The 18,950-nt window shown below is 42.4% G+C and overlaps 1 protein-coding gene across 1 annotated transcript in view; it reads left to right on the top strand.

Annotated features, from left to right (window-relative positions):
* Positions 1–9,902: 9,902 nt before the first annotated feature.
* Positions 9,903–18,950, top strand: part of il16 (interleukin 16) — a 140,537-nt gene continuing 131,489 nt past the window's right edge. Inside the window, exon 1 of the mRNA XM_060852890.1 lies at positions 9,903–9,991. Coding sequence (XP_060708873.1) covers positions 9,903–9,991 — 89 coding nt within the window. The remainder of the gene's footprint in view (positions 9,992–18,950) is intronic.

The following is an 18,950-nucleotide window of genomic DNA, read 5'->3' as shown; positions in this document are numbered from 1 at the left end:
ATCTGTGACGCATCCAACTCAAGTTATGTTCACTGTATTAGGAGGGCAGCTACAGCAATGATCAATAAATGCTGAGGAATGTTCCCTGATTTATCTGCTGCTCACTCATGCAAGCTACCTCACCTCGACAATGAGGATGCACAGTGCTGGTCTGTTAGAAACTTTCCTTGTACTGACAGGGATTCTAACATTGTGAAGCTTCCTGAAGCTTAATTATTTCTCCCACAAAAATGATCATTCTCATTCATATATTGCAGATTTCTTTCCATCAGCAAATCATAGTTAAATAGTTACAGAGCATGAATTACTCAACTCATGAACAATATAGGGGGAAATCTACCTCACCTCAACCTCCATAAACTCTGCCTCCACCTTCTTTTCTGAGGATCCTTAAACATAGCTCTTTGAACGCTCACAAGAATATCTCCTTTGTCATGGGGATGAGACTGTCTCATTATTCCTCAAGGAAGTGTTTTGATATGGTTTATCATGTTAAAGATAAAGGCACCTTGTGAGTAAAGCAGAATGCAGCATCACAGAGCATAGGGGCTGGTGGCCATTCAGCCCATTGGGGCTGTACAATAACATGGACTCAAACTCCCGGCCTCAGTGTGGACTCAAACTCCCGGCCTCAGCGTGGACTCCTGGCACTCCTGGCCTCGAGATAAAGCTCAGCCTGGTCTGGATTGACAGAATTGTTATTCTGAACTCTTATTTCTCTAATTTTTCTAATTTAGTGCTAGACTTTTTATTTCTTTATTTTTCTAATTGTTTTTCTCTGTAAGAATTTGTACTTAAGAATCTGTACCTAGGTACCTTGATACCTAAGATGGCACTGTGCTTGGGTGACTTGTAAACTTTTCACTGAATTCGTGTGGGTGCATGTGACAATAAAGTTAATTTTAATTCTAAAGACATCAAATAAATGCGAGTAATTAATGGTATGACCCCTCAAGCTCTGGAAATCCACCCTTTTAATCGTTGGTGCTAATTATACAAAGCTAGTTGGAAAGATAAGCTGTAGGGAGGACACAAAGTGGCAGAGGCAGTTTAAGTCATTGGGTAACAAGAAGGAACATAGAAAGCCAGTATGCAAGCAATAAAGAGGGAAGTCTGCATGTTGGTCTTGATTGTAAGGGGATTGGAATGCAGGGATAATGATTCCTTGCCACAATTGTAAAAGGTTTTGGTGAAACACACATCTGGAATACTGAGTAAAAAGTGAGGTCTGCAGATGCTGGAGATCAGAGCTGAAAATGTGTTGCTGGTTAAAGCACAGCAGGTTAGGCAGCATCCAAGGAACAGGAAATTCGACGTTTCGGGCCAGAGCCCTTCCTGATGAAGGGCTCTGGCCCGAAACGTCGAATTTCCTGTTCCTTGGATGCTGCCTAACCTGCTGTGCTTTAACCAGCAACACATTTTCACATCTGGAATACTGAGTACAGTTTTGATTTTTCTTAGGTGAAAAAAGATCTATTTGCATTAGATGTGGCACACTGAAGATTCACTAAATTGATCCCTGGGTTGAAAGAGTTGTCCTGTGATGAGAAGCTGAAAATATTGGATCCATTTCACCTGGCGTTTAGAAGAATGAGAGGCGATTCCAGTGAGGGGGTTGACGTGCTGAGAAATCATTTCTACACTTCCAGAATGCAGAGGGCATACTCTCAAGACAAGGAGCTGATCGTTTAGGACTGAGGCCAGAAGGAACACTTTCACTGAAAGCATTATGAATCTCTACCTCAGAGGATCGCAGAATCTTTGCTGTCAAATATATCTAAGATTGTGGTAGGCAGCTCAGTCAATCAAGGAATAATTGGGAATGGGTGGGAAGGTGGAGTTGAAGTCAAAGACCAGACATGACCATATCGAATAGCCGAACATAGGTCTACACCTGCTGCTATTTCTTGTCTCTTATGTGCTTACTGTTTCTTACTCTGTTTATTACTGGCTAGCTTGTATTGTTCAAAATTCTATTATCCCGGAGAATTGGCAATGGCTGTTCTCTCTTCAACCGCCTCATTGTTGGATAAATCCAGAACAGGACCATGAAAATTACTGAGAAGATTGGATTACAAATAATAAAAGTATCACATCCCACTGAAAAGTGGATATTGCCTGCTCCATGTCCAGTATGATCATGCATTAATTGGGAGTGTTTATCTGAATTTGTGATTTGTTCACGCAATGAGTGAGGTTCTTGTCAAACATCACCATATTGCTGGCTGGGATGGTTAAAGGAGGTGGGGGCCTCACCTACTTCCTGGAAGGTCAGGGGCACACCCAAATCTCCCTATTCTCCATTGTACTTTAAATGGTTCACATGATCAATTGTGTGAAATTGTAGTTTCTGTTCCAATAAGTTAGGACGTCCTGAGCGGCTCTTCATTTCCAACACTGCCACCACGAGCAGTGGCCACTGCTGGGACTGCAACAGATCCTGGAAAAATGACACAATGGAACTCAGCCTGAGGTGTAGTTAATTGGGTGCGGGACTCAATAAAGCCAATCAGACAAGTCCAGTGAGTCCACACCGACTCTCCGAAGAGTGTCCTAACCAGACCCACATCCCCTATCCTATCCCTGTAACCCTGCATTTCCCATAGCTAATATATCTAGCCTTCACATCTCTGGACACGATGAACACCTAACCCGAACATCTTTGGACTGTGGGAGGCAACCAGAGCACCCGGAGGAAACCCACGCAGACACTGGGAGAATGTGCAAACTTCACACAGACATTCGCCCGAGGCTGGAATTGAACCCAGGATTCTGGTGCTGTGAAGCAGCAGTGCTAACCACTGAGTCACCGTGCCACCCATAGGGTTTATCTCAACGATAGGGAGGGGTTGCCTTCATACAGCTGTCAGATTTTACTGGGTAACGTCCCAGCACTGGTGGGAAGAAGGCCATCGTGTGCACTCATTGGACAGAAGGACCTCAATTGTCTTTATGATGAGCAAGGATTCCTGAAGAAGGGCTCATGCCCAAAACGTCAACTCTCCTGCTCCTTGGATGCTGCCTGACCTGCTGCGCTTTTCCAGCAACACATTTTCAGTTTATGATGAGCAAGCCGTCTACTCCCTGATAAGATACCGACAGTCAGGATACAATGGGCATAGTTCCCTCTGCAAACCCACTGATTATTTTGCCACTGTCTGTGTCCCCCAGGCCCCTCCAAGGATGTGCAGGATTCTGATCAGGGATTGAGCCTTTATAGACGGCCTTTGCAACTTCTTGGCAGACATCTCTACGGCATAGGACGGGCGAGATATTTGGAGGTCATAAATAAGTGACACTTCATTGGCTGTCTTAGCAACAGATCAAACATAAGCTGCAAAGCATCCAAACCAGTTCAGAAGGAATGACACATGGAAGCAAGAAGTTATCATTGACACAAAAGACTTGCATGTCAAAATAAGAGGAATAATTAGTAAGTTTGCAGATGACAACAAAATTGGTGGTGTCGTGGACAGTGAAGGAGGTTATCTCAGCGTACAATGGTACTTTGATCAAATGGGCCAAGAATTGCCAGGTGGAGTTTAATTTAAATAAATGTGAGGCAAATGAGGCAGGACATACACACTTAATGGTCAGGTCCTGGGGAGTGATGTCAAACAAAGAAATCGTGGGGCAAGTTCATAGTTTCTTGAAGGTGGAGTCACAGGGTAATGAAGAAGGCATTTCGTATGTTTGCCTTTATTGATCAATGCACTGAATATTGGAATTGGGAGGTCATGTTGCAGCTGTACAGGACATTGATTAGGCCACTTTTGGAATACTGCATTCAATTCTAGTTTTCCTGCTATAGGAAACAAAAAATGTTGCTCAACTTGAAAGGGTTAATAAAAGATTCACAAGGATGTTTCTGGGGTTGGAGGGTTTGAGCTATAGGGAGAGTTGAATAGGCTGGGGCTATTTTCCCTGGAGCATTAGGGTTTGGCTAAGGGTTATAGAGGTTTATAAAATCATGAAGTGCAAGGATAGGGTGAATAACCAAAGTCCCTGGGGTGGGGAAGTCCAGAGCTAGAGGATATAGGTTTAGGATGAGAGGGAAATGATATAAAAGAGATGTAGGCAACTTTTTCACATAGAGGGTGGTACGTGTATGGAATGTGCTGCCCAAGGAAGTGGTGGAGGCTGGTACAATTAAAGCATTTAAAAGGCATTTGGATGGGTATATGAAAAGGAAGGGTTTGGAGGGTTTTGTGCCAAATGCTGGCAAATGGGACTAGATTTGTTTCGGATATCTAGTCATCATGGACAAGCTGGACTGAAAGTCTGTTTCCATGCTGTACATCTCTATGACTCTATGAATCTGTGGATCATTTCCCGTGCTTAGTGGTCAAAGAAAAATAAATTATAGATACAGAAGTAAACATATGTGGTTTAGAATAGAGGCATAAACAACAACATGAATTTTAACAGAGTGAATGTCCCAAGGCACTTAAAACCTCCTTTCTACTGAGAATTGTTAGGCTGTGGACTTCATTTCCAAAGTTTGAGAATGAGGTAGAAACTGGGAGAGTGATCTGCCCCAGGAGGGTGAATTGAACCCAGAATAATTCACAGCCAGTTTTACTCTGCCCTCCGCTCTCACATTTGCTGAAGCCACTTTAATATGAGTTATACTGGACCACTTCAGCATAGAACATAGAAAAGTACAGCTCAGAACAAGCCCTGGGGCCCATGATGTTGTGCCAAGATTTAATCCTACTGCAAAATATAGTAACTTAATCTACACACCCCTCAACTCTCTGCTATCCATGTGCATGTCCAGCAGTCGTTTAAATGTCCCCAATTACTCTGTTTCCACCACCACAGCTGGCGACGCATTCCATGCATTCACAACTCTCTGCGTAAAGAACCTACCTCTGACGTCTCCTTTATACCTTCCTCCTAATATCTTCAAACTATGACTCCTTGTACTAGTCAATCCTGCCCTGAGGAAAAGTCTCTTGCTATTGACTCTATCTATTCCTCTCATTATTTTGTACACATTGATCAGGTCTCCTCTCTTCCTCCTTCTCTCCAGAGAGAAAAGTCCGAGTTTATTCAACCTTTCTTCATAAGGCAAGCCCTCCAGTCCTGGCAGCATCCTGGTAAACCTTCTTTGCACCCTCACCAAAGCCTCTGTATCTTTCCTATAGTAGGGTGACCAGAACTGGACACAATATTCCAAGTGTGGTCTCACCAGGGACTTGTAGAGCAAAATGTCACGGCTCTTAAACTCGATCCCCCTGTTAATGAATGCTTTCTTAACAATGCTACCCACTTGGGTGGGAACTTTGAGGGATCTATGTACTTTCACACCCAGATCCCCCTGTTCCTCCACACTGCCTAGAATCCTGTCTTTAATCCTATATTCAGCATTCGAGTTTTCCAAAATGCATCACTTCGCATTTATCCAGGTTGAACTTCATCTGCTATTTCTCAGCCCAGCTCTGCATCCTGTCAATGTTGCGCTGCAGCCTGCAGTAGCCCTTTATACTATCGACAACCCCTCCAACTTCTGTGTCATCTGCAAATTTACTAACCCACCCCTCAACCTCCTCATCCAAGTCATTTATAAAAACTATAAAGAGCAGAGGCCCAAGAACAGAGCCCTGCGGGACCCCACTCAATACTGACCTCCAGGCAGAATACTTTCCATCTACAACCACACTCTGCCTTCTGTCAGCCAGCCAATTCTGAATCCAGATAGCCAAATCTCCCTGTATCCCATACTTTCTGACTTTATGAATGAGCCTACCATGGGGATCCCTATCAAATGCCTTGCTGAAGTCCGTATACACCACATCCACTGCTCGACCGTCATCAACCTGTCTTGACACCTCCTCAAAGAACTCAATAAGATTTGCAAGGCATTACCTGTCCCTCACAAAGCCATGCTGACTGCCTTTAATCACACTATACTTTGCCAAATAGTCATAAATCCTATCGCTCAGAATTCCTTCCAAAGCTTTGCTGACCACGGATGTAAGACTGACTGGTCTGTAATTGCCAGGGATTTCCCTATTACCCTTCTTGAAAAGAGGAACAACATTCGCCTCCTTCCAATCCTCCAGTATGACTCCCATGGAGAGTGAGGAGGCAAATATCCTCTCCAGCGGCTTAGCAACCTCCGTTCTCGCTTCCCAGAGCAGCCTAGGATAAATCTGATCTGGCCCTGGGGACTTATCAATCTTAATGTTTTCCAAAATTTCTAGTGCATCATCTTCATCAATCTTGATCTGGTCAAGACTGTATCCCAGCTCCTCTAAGTTTTCATTCACAACAGGTTCCCTTTCCTTGGTGAAAACCGAAGTAAAAAACTCATTTAAGGTTTCCCCTATCTGCTCAGACCCCATACACAACTTCCCTAAGCTATCCCTGATCGGCCCTACCTTTTCCCTGATCATTCTCTTATTCCTCACATATGAGTAACATGAGCACAGTCTGTTATACTGGAAACTTCAACATGAGCTCAATATGTCAACTTTCAAGATTGAATTGGACAGGTGAGTGAGGGAAAAAGGGGTTGAAATGACTTGGAATACGATGGATAATTGAACATGGAGGATATAGTTTGTGTGCCTGGGCTGAATTACCTGCTTCCATGATCTCATTTACATAAGAACTAGGAGCAGCAGTAAACCATTCAGCCCTTTAAGCGTGTTCTGTCATTTGATATAATCAAAGCTGATCTCATCTCAATAGGAAAAGGTGAGGACTGCAGATGCTGGAGATCAGAGCTGAAAAATGTGTTACTGGAAAAGCACAGCAGATCAGGCAGCATCCAAAGAGCAGGAGAATCGACGTTTCGGACATGAGCCCTTCTTCAGGAATGGCTTCCTGAAGAAGGGCTCATGTCCGAAACGTCAATTCTCCTGCTCTTTGGATGCTGCCTGACCTGCTGCACTTTTCCAGCAACACATTTTTCAGCTCTGATCTCATCTCAATGTCAATTCCATTTTCCTGTCCGCTCCACATAACACTGAACTCATTGCTAATTAAAAATATGTCTATTTCTTCCTTAAATTTACTCAATATCCCAGCATCCAACACATTCTGGGATAGTAAATCCCACAGATTTGCGAGCCTTTGAGAGAAATACTTTCTCCTCATCCCAAAGTTTAAAACCTCTATTCCTTATCCGAACATTATGATCTCCCATTCTAGATCGCCCCACATAGAGAAACATTCTTTCTATGCCTACTTTGACCCCTTTGGCACCTCACATACATAAATTAGATCTCCTTTCATTCGTCGAAACCCCAGAGAGTAAAGACTTAAAACCGCTTAATCTTTCTTTATAGGTTAAACCCCTCAACTCTGGAATCAGTCTGGTGAACCTCCTCTGAACTGCCTCCATTGCAATTACATTGTCACGGGATCCATTACTTCTTCATGAAAAGACTCAATTCCTCTGTGGAATTTTACCTGATTATATTATATTGTATAAGATTAAGCTTAACAACAATGATGCTATTAACTCGTTAAGTGTCATGGGATCCGTCTACTTCTTCATGAAAAGACTCGATTCTTCTGTGGAATTTTACCTGATTATATTATATTGTAGCAACAATGCTGCTATTAACTCTTTATTGTATTTTAGCCTAGCAACAATTAAGTATAACTATGACTACGTGGCAGCTGCTCTTTACCAGCTACTTATCAGCTACTTATTGTTTTCTCAGCTAATTAAGTGTTTAACGCGACCTTTAAACAATGCTGACCGAGGCACAGTTTGAGATTCCAGTTCTTTAAACAAATGATGTAATTGCTTAACTTAGACTGTAAAGGATAAAAAGCAGAGCTAAAACAGACAGAACTCACTCTTGTCTTGAAACACAGACAATGAGTCACCTAACCATCTCGGCTTAACTGCAGATCCACTGACCCACCAGGCTTGCAGAAAAGACACATTTGTGCAAAATACAGACCGATCGGATGAAGCATACGGACGGCTAAGAGCTTGCTGAAATACGCCTGCCTAAAAGATTCTCGGTTGAGGCACTGCATTCTAGCCTGAAGAAGATACAATCTGAACCAACTAGCTGAAACACGCTAGTCTAAGAAGATCCCATTTGGGACACTCAGGTATTAAGCTCTGCTTTTATCCTAGGTATCTATTAAGAACATTCAAAAAGGCTGTAACGATTGTGATTAACTGAAAACATCTGATTGTGAGTATTCAACTTATTATAGTGATAAATTTCTATTATATTTTACACCACACACTTCGTATTCGCCGAACCTTTATTTGATAAGATATGTTTACCTTTGTGTTGGTATGTTAAGTCTAGAACTTAGCTGAGAAGGCATTAGGATTGACTTAAAGTGAATCCTTCTCACTCCTAGGTGAAAGGATAAACTGAAGGGACCTAGAGACCTGCGATAAACCCAGCCGAGTTTGTAGCTATCAGGACCATACAGTCAATAGGGACCACTGGTAAACTTGACAGGTAACGGCCTCAGGTATATGCCCGAGGTACTGTAGTTTAATCCGGTAGTAACCCATACCTATTGAGGATATCCACCTGAATAACATAACAACATCCCTCCTGAAGTGAGGGGACCATACATTGACATGATGCCTGGTACAGTTGAGGCAAACTTCCCTCCTATTGTACTTTGTTCCTTTAGCAATAAATGTCAAATTTATGTGTATTTCTGTCTGTATTTTACCAGAACCTTTCTGAAGGACACCATTTGGCCTGCAGGATCATAAATATCTGCAAGAAAAATAATATTAATATAGTACCAATATTCTTGTCCAATTTTGTGTTTTACAAATGCTAAGAATATTGTGTTAATTGTAGTTTAATTTGTAAGACACAGCACACCAATGTTCAATAATTATTTATTTTTAAAAAATAATTACATCTCCAAGGAACAATACCTCACAAATTGTGCCTTGAGTGAGCAAAGGAACATCGTAATACTTGCTGAATAACTTGTGATTTTTTTTCCCCCACTAAAAATACACCCTTGGTTTTAGTGTTCCTCTCTGCATGAGGCAGACCGACTGAATCACACCTCTGTGTCAGATCTGTTTGCTTTGGGCTGCCTTTCGATGCTGTAATTCACAGCAGGCGTACCACTACATAGGCTTTATTCAGAAACATCTGCCCACAAGTGCTCTGGCACGCTCTATGAAAGGCGTTATTCACTTGTGTCAAACAAAACCAGTTGATGGGAGTGTTTAGAGTTCTCAGATGAACGATGCTGATGATGGGGCAGGAGTGCAGGTGAGCCTTTCACACGTCCCCTCCAACATGGGCAGTGAAGAGAGCGAGTCCGCAATTATGCTGAGAACGTCGGCAAACTTTTTCCCAACCTGACAGCACAGAGTTAAAGCTTTTCAACTGAGGTACACGTCAGTGAGAGTCCCAGGCAAAGACTGTGGTCTCCCATTAAACTTGTGTTGTGGAAACAGGGCCACAATTCAGCCCAGGAACTGTAAAATAACAGAGCTCTTTCATATCCAGCTGTGAAATGCGGAGGGTGGTGATTGGAACAGCCCAATCTAAATCATACACGACCTCTGACTAGGGGAAAGAGAAACCTCAATTTCTGTTCAGGCGTGAGACTAGTTTTCTGCAACCATCACTCTTAGCTGGATTGTGGCCAGAGGAAAGCAAGCTGAAGCCCACAGATCTGCTACAACAAACAGAAGCAGGGACGGAATTATGCTGCTGATGGTCGAGGAGATTATCCAAGTGATGGGAAAGAGTGGAGCTGGTTAAGATTGAGTCCTGTGAGGGTAAGTTGATCCTTAATGTTCTTGTACAATATTCACTGGGAGCGCCCAGCTGTGGAAACTGAGTGAGCAGAATTGGTTTGTTGTAACTGTATTAGACAGCTCACACATCTCAGTCATGCTTAAACTATTTAAAGGTGGTGAGAATGATAGCACGATGGATGACAGGCGCATTAAGATTGAACTGGGACTGAGATTCAGAGTGACAGCTGACTGTATAAGAGGCCGAGTCAGGAATAAAGACAAGTACAAGCACATAACTGATTCTTTCCACTCTCCGTCCAAGAATTTTTTAAATGTGCTTTTCCTCTAAAAATACGATATAACCATTCTCTTTTCAATTATTGAATTTCACCATTTGGTTATTTCTCCTGGCAACATCTTCTGCTTCTATCTGTTTCTGATGATTTGATGTATCAAGTAGCCAAGAACATATTCAGTTGGTTGTATTAACATCACTAAGGAGTTAAAAATCACACAACACCAGGTTATACTCCAACCGGTTTAACTGAAAGCACTAGCTTTCAGAGCGCCGCTCCTTCAGGTGGTTGATGAAGGAGCGTCGCTCCGAAAGCTAGTGTGCTTCCAATTAAACCTGTTGGACTATAACCTGGTGTTGTGTGATTTTTAACTTTGTACACCCCAGTCCAACACCGGCATCTCCAAATCATCACAAAGGAGGAAGGGCTCTCCTGATTCCCTGGCTAATACACATCCTTCAACCAGCAGCACCAGGAATACAGCGACTGGTCTTTCATTCATTATTTTACATGGGATCTTGCTGTGTACACATTAGGTGCTCAATTAGCATACTTTATTGTAATTGCCATTCAAAAGTATTTCATCGACTATGGAACACTGAGGATGTCTTGAATTCTTGTCAGTGGGAGAATCTGAATGGAAGTATTTCCTTTCTGTTTATCTTTGTGGATCAGTACTACCCACTGGTGTGTTTGGTGTGGACAGAGAGTCTGCATCAAGAGACATTAACCTCATGCTGGTATGGGACAGACTAAATGGACCAGCTGGTTCTTTCATGCCTCACAGATTTTCCTACGTTTGTGGTTTCTTTGTTGGTTAGTGAGGGGCTTGCGATCTCTTCAGCTTCTGGAGAGCAAATCCTTGGGTATATTCAAACATGAATTGGCCAATCAGTCCCTCGAGCCTGCCCTGCTGTATAGTTTAGACCATGTGAACTTAACTTTACCTTCCCATTTTTCTCCATATCCCTTGACACCCTTGCTTAAATAAAATCTGTCAATCTGAGTCTTGGGATTTTTAATTAACCCCATTCTCAACAGATTCTGGGATGGAAAATTTTAGGTTTCCAGATTTCTATGAACTTTTGCAGGAAAAAGTACCACCTGACATCACTGAAAAGCTTTGTTCTAATTCTAAGGTTCTTTCTTCCTTGTACTAGACTCTAACATGTGAGGAAACACTTCCTCTCTCTCTCTCTCTCTACTTCATTAAATCTTCAATCAAGTTAATTTTGAGCCACATTTCAAGTATTCAGCTTAAAAATTTCCATCCAGTTGATGCTAGTTGAAAATTTGCAATAGCCATTGGTTTTAAATTTCTTAATGCCAGTACTGAAGTGACACGGATAGGAAACGTATTGTCCTGTTATTGTTTTTTATCTTAACTTTTGAAATTGATATGTAACATATGTTTATTCAGTCACATCTGGTTCACATGCCCATTATTCAAGCCACAGTCATTTGATGCTCAAACATTAATGTGTCACTCAAGAGACCATTTGGCAGAGTGTAAACATAGGGATAGATCCTGACTTATGTAAAGCAGATGATAGTGAATCAACATCCTGGGTTACATTGAGCCAATGGATAGAAATGATCACTCAGAGCCAAGATCCATTCCATTAACTTTAGTTGTTTAAAAGGGCTGGAGTTTTATTCATTCTCTGGGTATGGACATTATGAACAAGGCTAAAATTACAGCCCATCTGTGGTTATCCTGAGGGGCAGCTTGGTACAACAGAATGCTCGACCAATCAAAACAGTGAAGAATCAAGGTTAGAATCAGACTGAGGCCCCATAGAGGACAGATTGGATAAAGTTGCTAGTTTCCTTTCTAAAGGATATTAATGAATCAGATGGGGCTTTACGACAAGCTAACAGTTTCATGGTCACTTCCTCATTTAGTTCCCAGATTTTTAAAACTGAATTCATATTCCCAAACTGTCATGTTGTGACTTAAACTCATACTGTGCAAAATATCTTTCCAGGCCTGAGGATTTCAGGTCTAGGAACACCAACCCATCCATTTGTAATTGACATGTGATCTGTTATTTTCAGAACAATCATTATTTACATTTGGCAAAAACAAATTTCAGATTTCATTACTTATCATGTTAAATCATGCACTGATCTCGAGAAATTAGACCGACTGTGTAACTGAGGGACTTGCAACTCACGAGCGTGCTTATAGCAGAGGCTGGACCCTCCCCGCTCTGCGTTCTGTTAATGTTGCCTGTTTGTTTTTCATGTATCCATATGGAGCTTTCAATATCGAAGAGTGCGCTAAGGTGCTCCATAGAGCCTGTAGCAAAAACAAACACTGAGCCAAAGAAAGCAAAATTCAGAGAGGTGACCAAGAAAAGGGTCTTAAAGGAGAAGAGAGAATTGGAGAGTTGGAGCAACGGCTGGGAGAGAATGCTGGAGCATGGACAACTGGAACATAAGCAGAGGGATGACCGTACAGGAGGACACTCAGAGGCACAGGAGGCCTGACTGGGAGGGAGATCTGTGGGGCTTCAGGATGCGAGAGTAGTCATGCAGTTCAAGTAGTTAAAGTAACAATGTTCAGCAACATAATGAGCTAAAAACAAGGAGGAGAATTTTAATTGAAAATGTTGGGGATGAGGTCCCAGGATCGATCAGGGTCAAAGTAATGTTGCCCTACAGGATTGCTGGCTAATTTCCCTTTCTTTGGAACCAATGGGAATGAAAATTGACACTTTCTGAAAGAGACAGTTCAGCTGTCTTGACAGTTTCACACCCTAGCAGCAAGGTGAAATCTACACCAACAACTGGGAGGACTTCTCTCTGTCTAACACATGCACACATACATCGCATACACAGACACACACACAGACACACACACACTCTCACACACACACATACATCACATACACAGACACATACACAGACAGACAGACACACACACTCTCTCTCACACACACACACACACACACACATACATCGCATACACAGACACACACACACACACACTCTCTCTCACACACACATACATCACATACACAGACACATACACAGACAGACAGACACACACACTCTCTCACACACACACACACACATACATCACATACACAGACACATACACAGACAGACAGACAGACACACACACTCTCTCTCTCACACACACACACACACACATACATCACATACACAGACACACACACAGACACATACACACACAGACACACACACATACACATACATCACATACACAGACACATACACACAGACACACACACATCACATACACAGACACACACACACGCACACTCTCACACACACAGACACACACACACGCGCACGCACACACACTCACACACACAGACACACATACATAGACCACACACTCACACAGACACACACACTCACACAGTCACACATATACACATACACATGCACACACACACAAGCACACGCACACATGCACACACAAGCACACACACAGACACACACACACACTCACACACACAGATACAAGCACACACGCAAACATAGACACACACACACACAAACACATGCACAGACACACAGACGCACACACACAGACACACACGCACACACAGACACACACACATGCACACACACTCACACAGACACACACACACAGACACGCGCACACACAGACACACACATATGCACACACACACAGACACACACACACAGACAAAACACAGACACGCACACACACACACACACACACGCACATGAATGTAATTCTACACATAAAAACTAAAAGCACTGTGGCTACTGTAAATCAGAAGCTAATACAGAGGTTGCTAGAAAACCTCGGCAGGTCTGGCAACGTCTATGCAGAGAAATCAAAGGTAATGTTTGGGTCCGGTGACCCTTCCTCAGAACTCTGAGGACCCGAAATGTTAACTTTGATTTCTCTTCACAGATGCCGTCAGACCTACTCAATATATACTTCTAACTATTTTTTGGATACTTACTGGTTAGGACAGTGCTTTTGGCAGCATCTGTTTCACCTTCACACTGGAGTAGAGTTAGACTGCAAGTAGGTCCATTCCTGAAGAAGGGTTATACTCGAAATGTTGACTTTTCCACCTCCTGAAGCTGCCTGGCTTGTTGTGTTCTTCCAGCCTCCTGCCTGTCTACTTTGGATTTCTGCATCCTCAGTATTTTTTTGTCTCAGGCTGAGTCTGTGAAGCAACCACACACCGTGACTTTTAGTTGAGAGTGTGGCGCTGGAAAAGCACAGCAGGTCAGGCAGCATCTGAGGAGCAGAAGAATCAACGTTTCGGGCAAAACACCAGCCCACACCTCACTCCTGGCACCTTCCCCTGCCACCTCAGGAAATGCAAAACCTGCGCCCACAGCACTCCCCACACCTCCATCCAAGGCCCCAAGGGAACCTTCCACATCAGTCATAAATTTACCTGTACTTCTACCAATGTCATCTACTGCATCTGTTGCGTCTGGTGTGGTCTCCCCTTCATCGGGGATTCAGGACGCCTTCTTGCAGATCGTTTCAGAGAACATCTCTGGGACATCCACACCCACCAACCCCACCGCCCCATGGCTGAACATTAACTCCTCCTCCCACTCCATCTAGGGCATGCAGGTCCTGGGCTCCCTCCACCACCAAACCGATACCACCCTACGCCTGGAGGAGGAACGCATCATATTCCGCCTTGGGACCCTGCAACCACACGGAATAAATGTGGATTTCAACAGCTTCCTCATTTTCCCTCCCCCCACATTATCCCAGTCCCAAGCCTCCAACTTGGCACCGCCCTCTGGACCCATCCATCACTGCCCCCTCCTGTTCCTTGGATGCTGCCTGATCTGCTGCGCTTTTCCAGCAACACATTTTCAGCACTAAACACCTTACAGCCAATATAGTTGTTTTGGATTAATGTTCCTGTTGTCATGTCGAAAACAATCCATACAGAGGAAGATACAAATTTGAATGTGCTCCCGACCTGTCAATATATTGTATTGATGTTGGTTGAGCGATTAACATTGGACCCAGGACATAGTGGAGAACTCCCCTGGTCTTCTTCAAAAGAGTTCTGTGGGATCTTCTACATCAATCCAACGGGACAAGTAAGGTCTCAGTCTAGATTGGGAGCTGACTGTCTGTTAGCTTCTTTTGCCCTGGCGTACCTACAGAGATAAATGGATTGAACAGCTATTTGTCTCACGTTAACTTCTGGGATCTTGCTATACACAGGTTGGTTCCCATGTTTTTCTAGGTAACAGCAGTGTAGCTGTTTAGATACCCAAAGCCACTTCCAGTATCTGTACAGCTGCATTTGGCTTTGATATTTGAAAAATGGCCCATCAAGTCATGAGACTGAAGAGCATTGCCAGCTGTGAGAGGGAAACATAGTCTCCAGCTCAATGAATCATCACAGTTACATCACAAGCCAAAGGCAATGCTGCATTTAATTACTTCCAATAGACAGTTCTTTCTTTTGAATGAAGTATACCTGGAGAGGAACGTTGTTGAGTGTTTCCTTAAATAAATCAAGCTGCAATTTTCCAGGAAACAGTTTCTCGGGTGGGAATGGGTCTAAATAAGCAGTGTGTTTCTTTGAGACAACGCTGAGCTTGTGACTGGATGAGTCATCATTTTTGCATAGCTTTCTGCTACTGTTGAGATGCAGTTACAGTTCCAAAAGTAACACAGGAGAGACAGTGGGTAGTAGTGTGATTTGGAGACTCTCCTAATGTCTGCAGGAATACAACTATTTTAAATACCACAATAAATGCAATAGTTCCTATCAAAGTTGATGTGCCTAACTTTATTCATGCCTTTGTCAAGCCTTAAACACTGGAGACTGACATTTTCCTGATTTGTGTTTCTTAACACAGAATTATCACTCTCTACTCAATTGGGAAGAAGCGTAGCTAGAATTTGCTTGAAAATCTCTAACTAGTTTACACACAGATGGACGATAACGCACAGTTACAGAGTATTTGTGTTCACATTGTGAGTGTGGAAGGCTGCTGCTCCTGAACTTACAAACAAGGGTTAGGAATGGCCATTCAGCTTTCAAAGCTGCTCTGCCATTCAGTAGATCGTGGTTAGAGACAAAAAAACCCTGCAGATGCTGGAATCCAAAGTAGACGTGCAGGAGGCTGAAAGAACACAGCAAACCAGGTACCTGATGTTGAGCCCTTCACACACTCTCCTCATTCCTGAAGAAGGGCTCATGCCCGAAACGTCGAATCTCCTGTTCCTTGGATGCTGCCTGACCTGCTGCGCTTTTCCAGCAACACATTTTCAGCTCTGATCTCCAGCATCTGCAGTCCTCAATTTCTCCTCGAAGGTACCTGATGTTGCCTGGCTTGCTGTGTTCTTCAAGCCTCCTCCCTGTCTACATTCAATAGATCTTGGCTGTTCTGACTGTAATCCCAACTCCACATTCTCACCTACCCCGATAACCTCTCATCCCTTTGATTAACAAAAATAGATCTACCTCTGCCTTAAAAATATTGAAGGATCATTACAGTTACATCACAAGCCAAAGGCTTCGCCTCCTTTTCTGGGAGAGAATTCCAAAGTCTCACTGCCCTCTGGGAGACAACATGACACCTCATCCCTGTTTTAAATTGGTGATCCCCGATTATTAAACAGTGACACCTAGTTTTTGATTCTCCTACAAGATGAAACCTCCTCTCAACATCTAATATTTCCAGGCCTCTCAGGATCTATGTGTTTCAGTCAAGCCACCTTTTAATTTTCTGATCACCAGCAGATATAAACCTAACATGTCCACCCTTTCCTCCTCAGACAAGACTCTCATTCCAGATATTAGTCACGTAAACCTTCTCTGAACTGTGTTCAACAGATTAACATCCTATCACAACAAGGTGACCAATGCATGACACCAGATGCTGTCTCACTGTATCACTGAAACATAATCTCCCTACTTGACAATTCAGTTTCCCTCAAGATAAATGATAACATTCTAATAGTTTTCCTAATTACTTGCAGTACCATCATACTGGCCTGTTATGATTCCTTTGCATCTCACAGTTCTACAATCTCTCAGTAACTGTGATTGGATTCTTACACAGATCTGAATGACGGCTGTGACAGAACTGTGTAAGAATTCCAGGAAGGAAGTGGATGGGGACATGGGGGGAAAGAAGCTCTCCCTGTGTTAGGCAGAGCTCAGCTGTGTCGGTGACACAAGGCAGACAGGGGTCTCATTGGCACCTGCTTTCAGTGGATGAGAGGACAGTGACAAGATGTGGGCAGAGTAGCAGTAATCTAGAGATGTTGTTCAAACAGTATGTAGCTATGGACCCAAACTGTGTAGGTTGGTGGTTAACAGCGACCACAAGAGAATAAGTTTTTTATGCACAAAGGAGAATCAATCATGCTGTCTGCATTCTATCAGCAATGTGGCTTTGTGGCTGCTATTAGTGAGGGGCAACATTGATTACCAAGCTTTGGCTTAACACAGTCTCTTGATGCTGAGGTGCTGCAAATGTTGTCATATTAATGTTATAATCTCTGATGTTATCATTTGGCGAGTCAAATCCCAGACAGAAATCTGGCTTGTCAGATCAAATTTTGTTTTTTATTTTTGTTTGAATGAGTTTACCTTTCCCTGAAACACCAGAACATAATGCTGCAGATTTGATTTTAAAACTAAAACAGAAGTTTATTACATAAAAGAAACGAAGATACAATAGTATAAAGCAAACAATTTAAAGATTTCAAACACAGATTAAAATACAATCCCATTAATCCCAGCAGCACCACGTCACATAACTCACACATTCCTTTCGAAATTACATCTATAGGGTTTAAATTAACTGTCATCTCTATTCTCAGTCTTAAGAATCTTAAGAATCTTTCTTGAATATTCATACAACTGAGTTTAGGCTTTCTTAGCCTCAAATAATCCCTTCTGGTTTGTAACCAAGCACACCTTGGTCTGGGGCTTTCAAACTAAACTCCTTACATTGATTTGGAGATGCCGATATTGGATTGGGGTGGACAAAGTTAAAAATCACACAACACCAGGTTATAGTCCAACAGTATTAATTGGAAGCACTAACTTTTGGAACAACGGTCCTTCATCAGGCGGTAATGGACTACCTGATGAAGGAGCATCGCTCCGAAAGCTAGTGCTTCCAATTAAACCTGTTGGACTATAACCTGGCGTTGTGTGATTTTTAACTCCTTACATTGAGATAGCCTATTTGTTAAGCATTTTGAACTATCTTCCTTTTACAGACAAAGCTGTTTAATAATCCAGCTTTAACCATAACTTCTACAAAATGAAACCGATAATCTTTCTTCGAGCTACAGAGTTTCCCCACGCCAAAGAAAAACACCATCCTAGATTCTTCAAAATGAAGTCTAACGCTGTTTACTTGTGAAAAACACTCCTGGTGTAGCATTTCCCATTCGCTTTCAAAATCAATACTTCTCATACCTCTCATACTGTGCTTTTCTTTTAACTTGGCTTCAGGAAGTCTTACATGTTATTCATTAAATCTCTTCTCACATACAAAGAACAAATCCAACATGCCACTAGTACAAAAATCCAAACTGTAAAATAAATGATAGTAAAATAGACATAAATCACACATCTTGCATCACATAAATAATCAACAAAAACAAATAGCAGAAGAAATAATGTTACTTAAAATAATTAATTCAAAGATGAGCCAAAAACAACCACAGGATTAGGTACCTTCTTATAATTCAAATTTACCACATTTCATTTCAAGATGAACAAGTAAATACTTTGTAGTATTTAATAGGACCGATATAACAGGCAAAGTTACACTTGCCAAAATTTTCAAAAAGGTACAAACACTTTTGAGGACGTTCTAACAGCTTTTGATAACAACCTCAGTCTAAGAACAAAGTCCTTGAAAGAGCAATATTTAGCAGACTCAGTGAATGGGCAAAACTGCAACAGATGGAGTTCAAT

Source organism: Hemiscyllium ocellatum, chromosome 39 (genome assembly GCF_020745735.1).
Source record: "Hemiscyllium ocellatum isolate sHemOce1 chromosome 39, sHemOce1.pat.X.cur, whole genome shotgun sequence".
NCBI lineage: Eukaryota > Metazoa > Chordata > Chondrichthyes > Orectolobiformes > Hemiscylliidae > Hemiscyllium > Hemiscyllium ocellatum.
The sequence above is the reverse complement of the archived record's forward strand: the minus strand, read 5'-3'. Positions and strand labels throughout refer to the sequence as shown.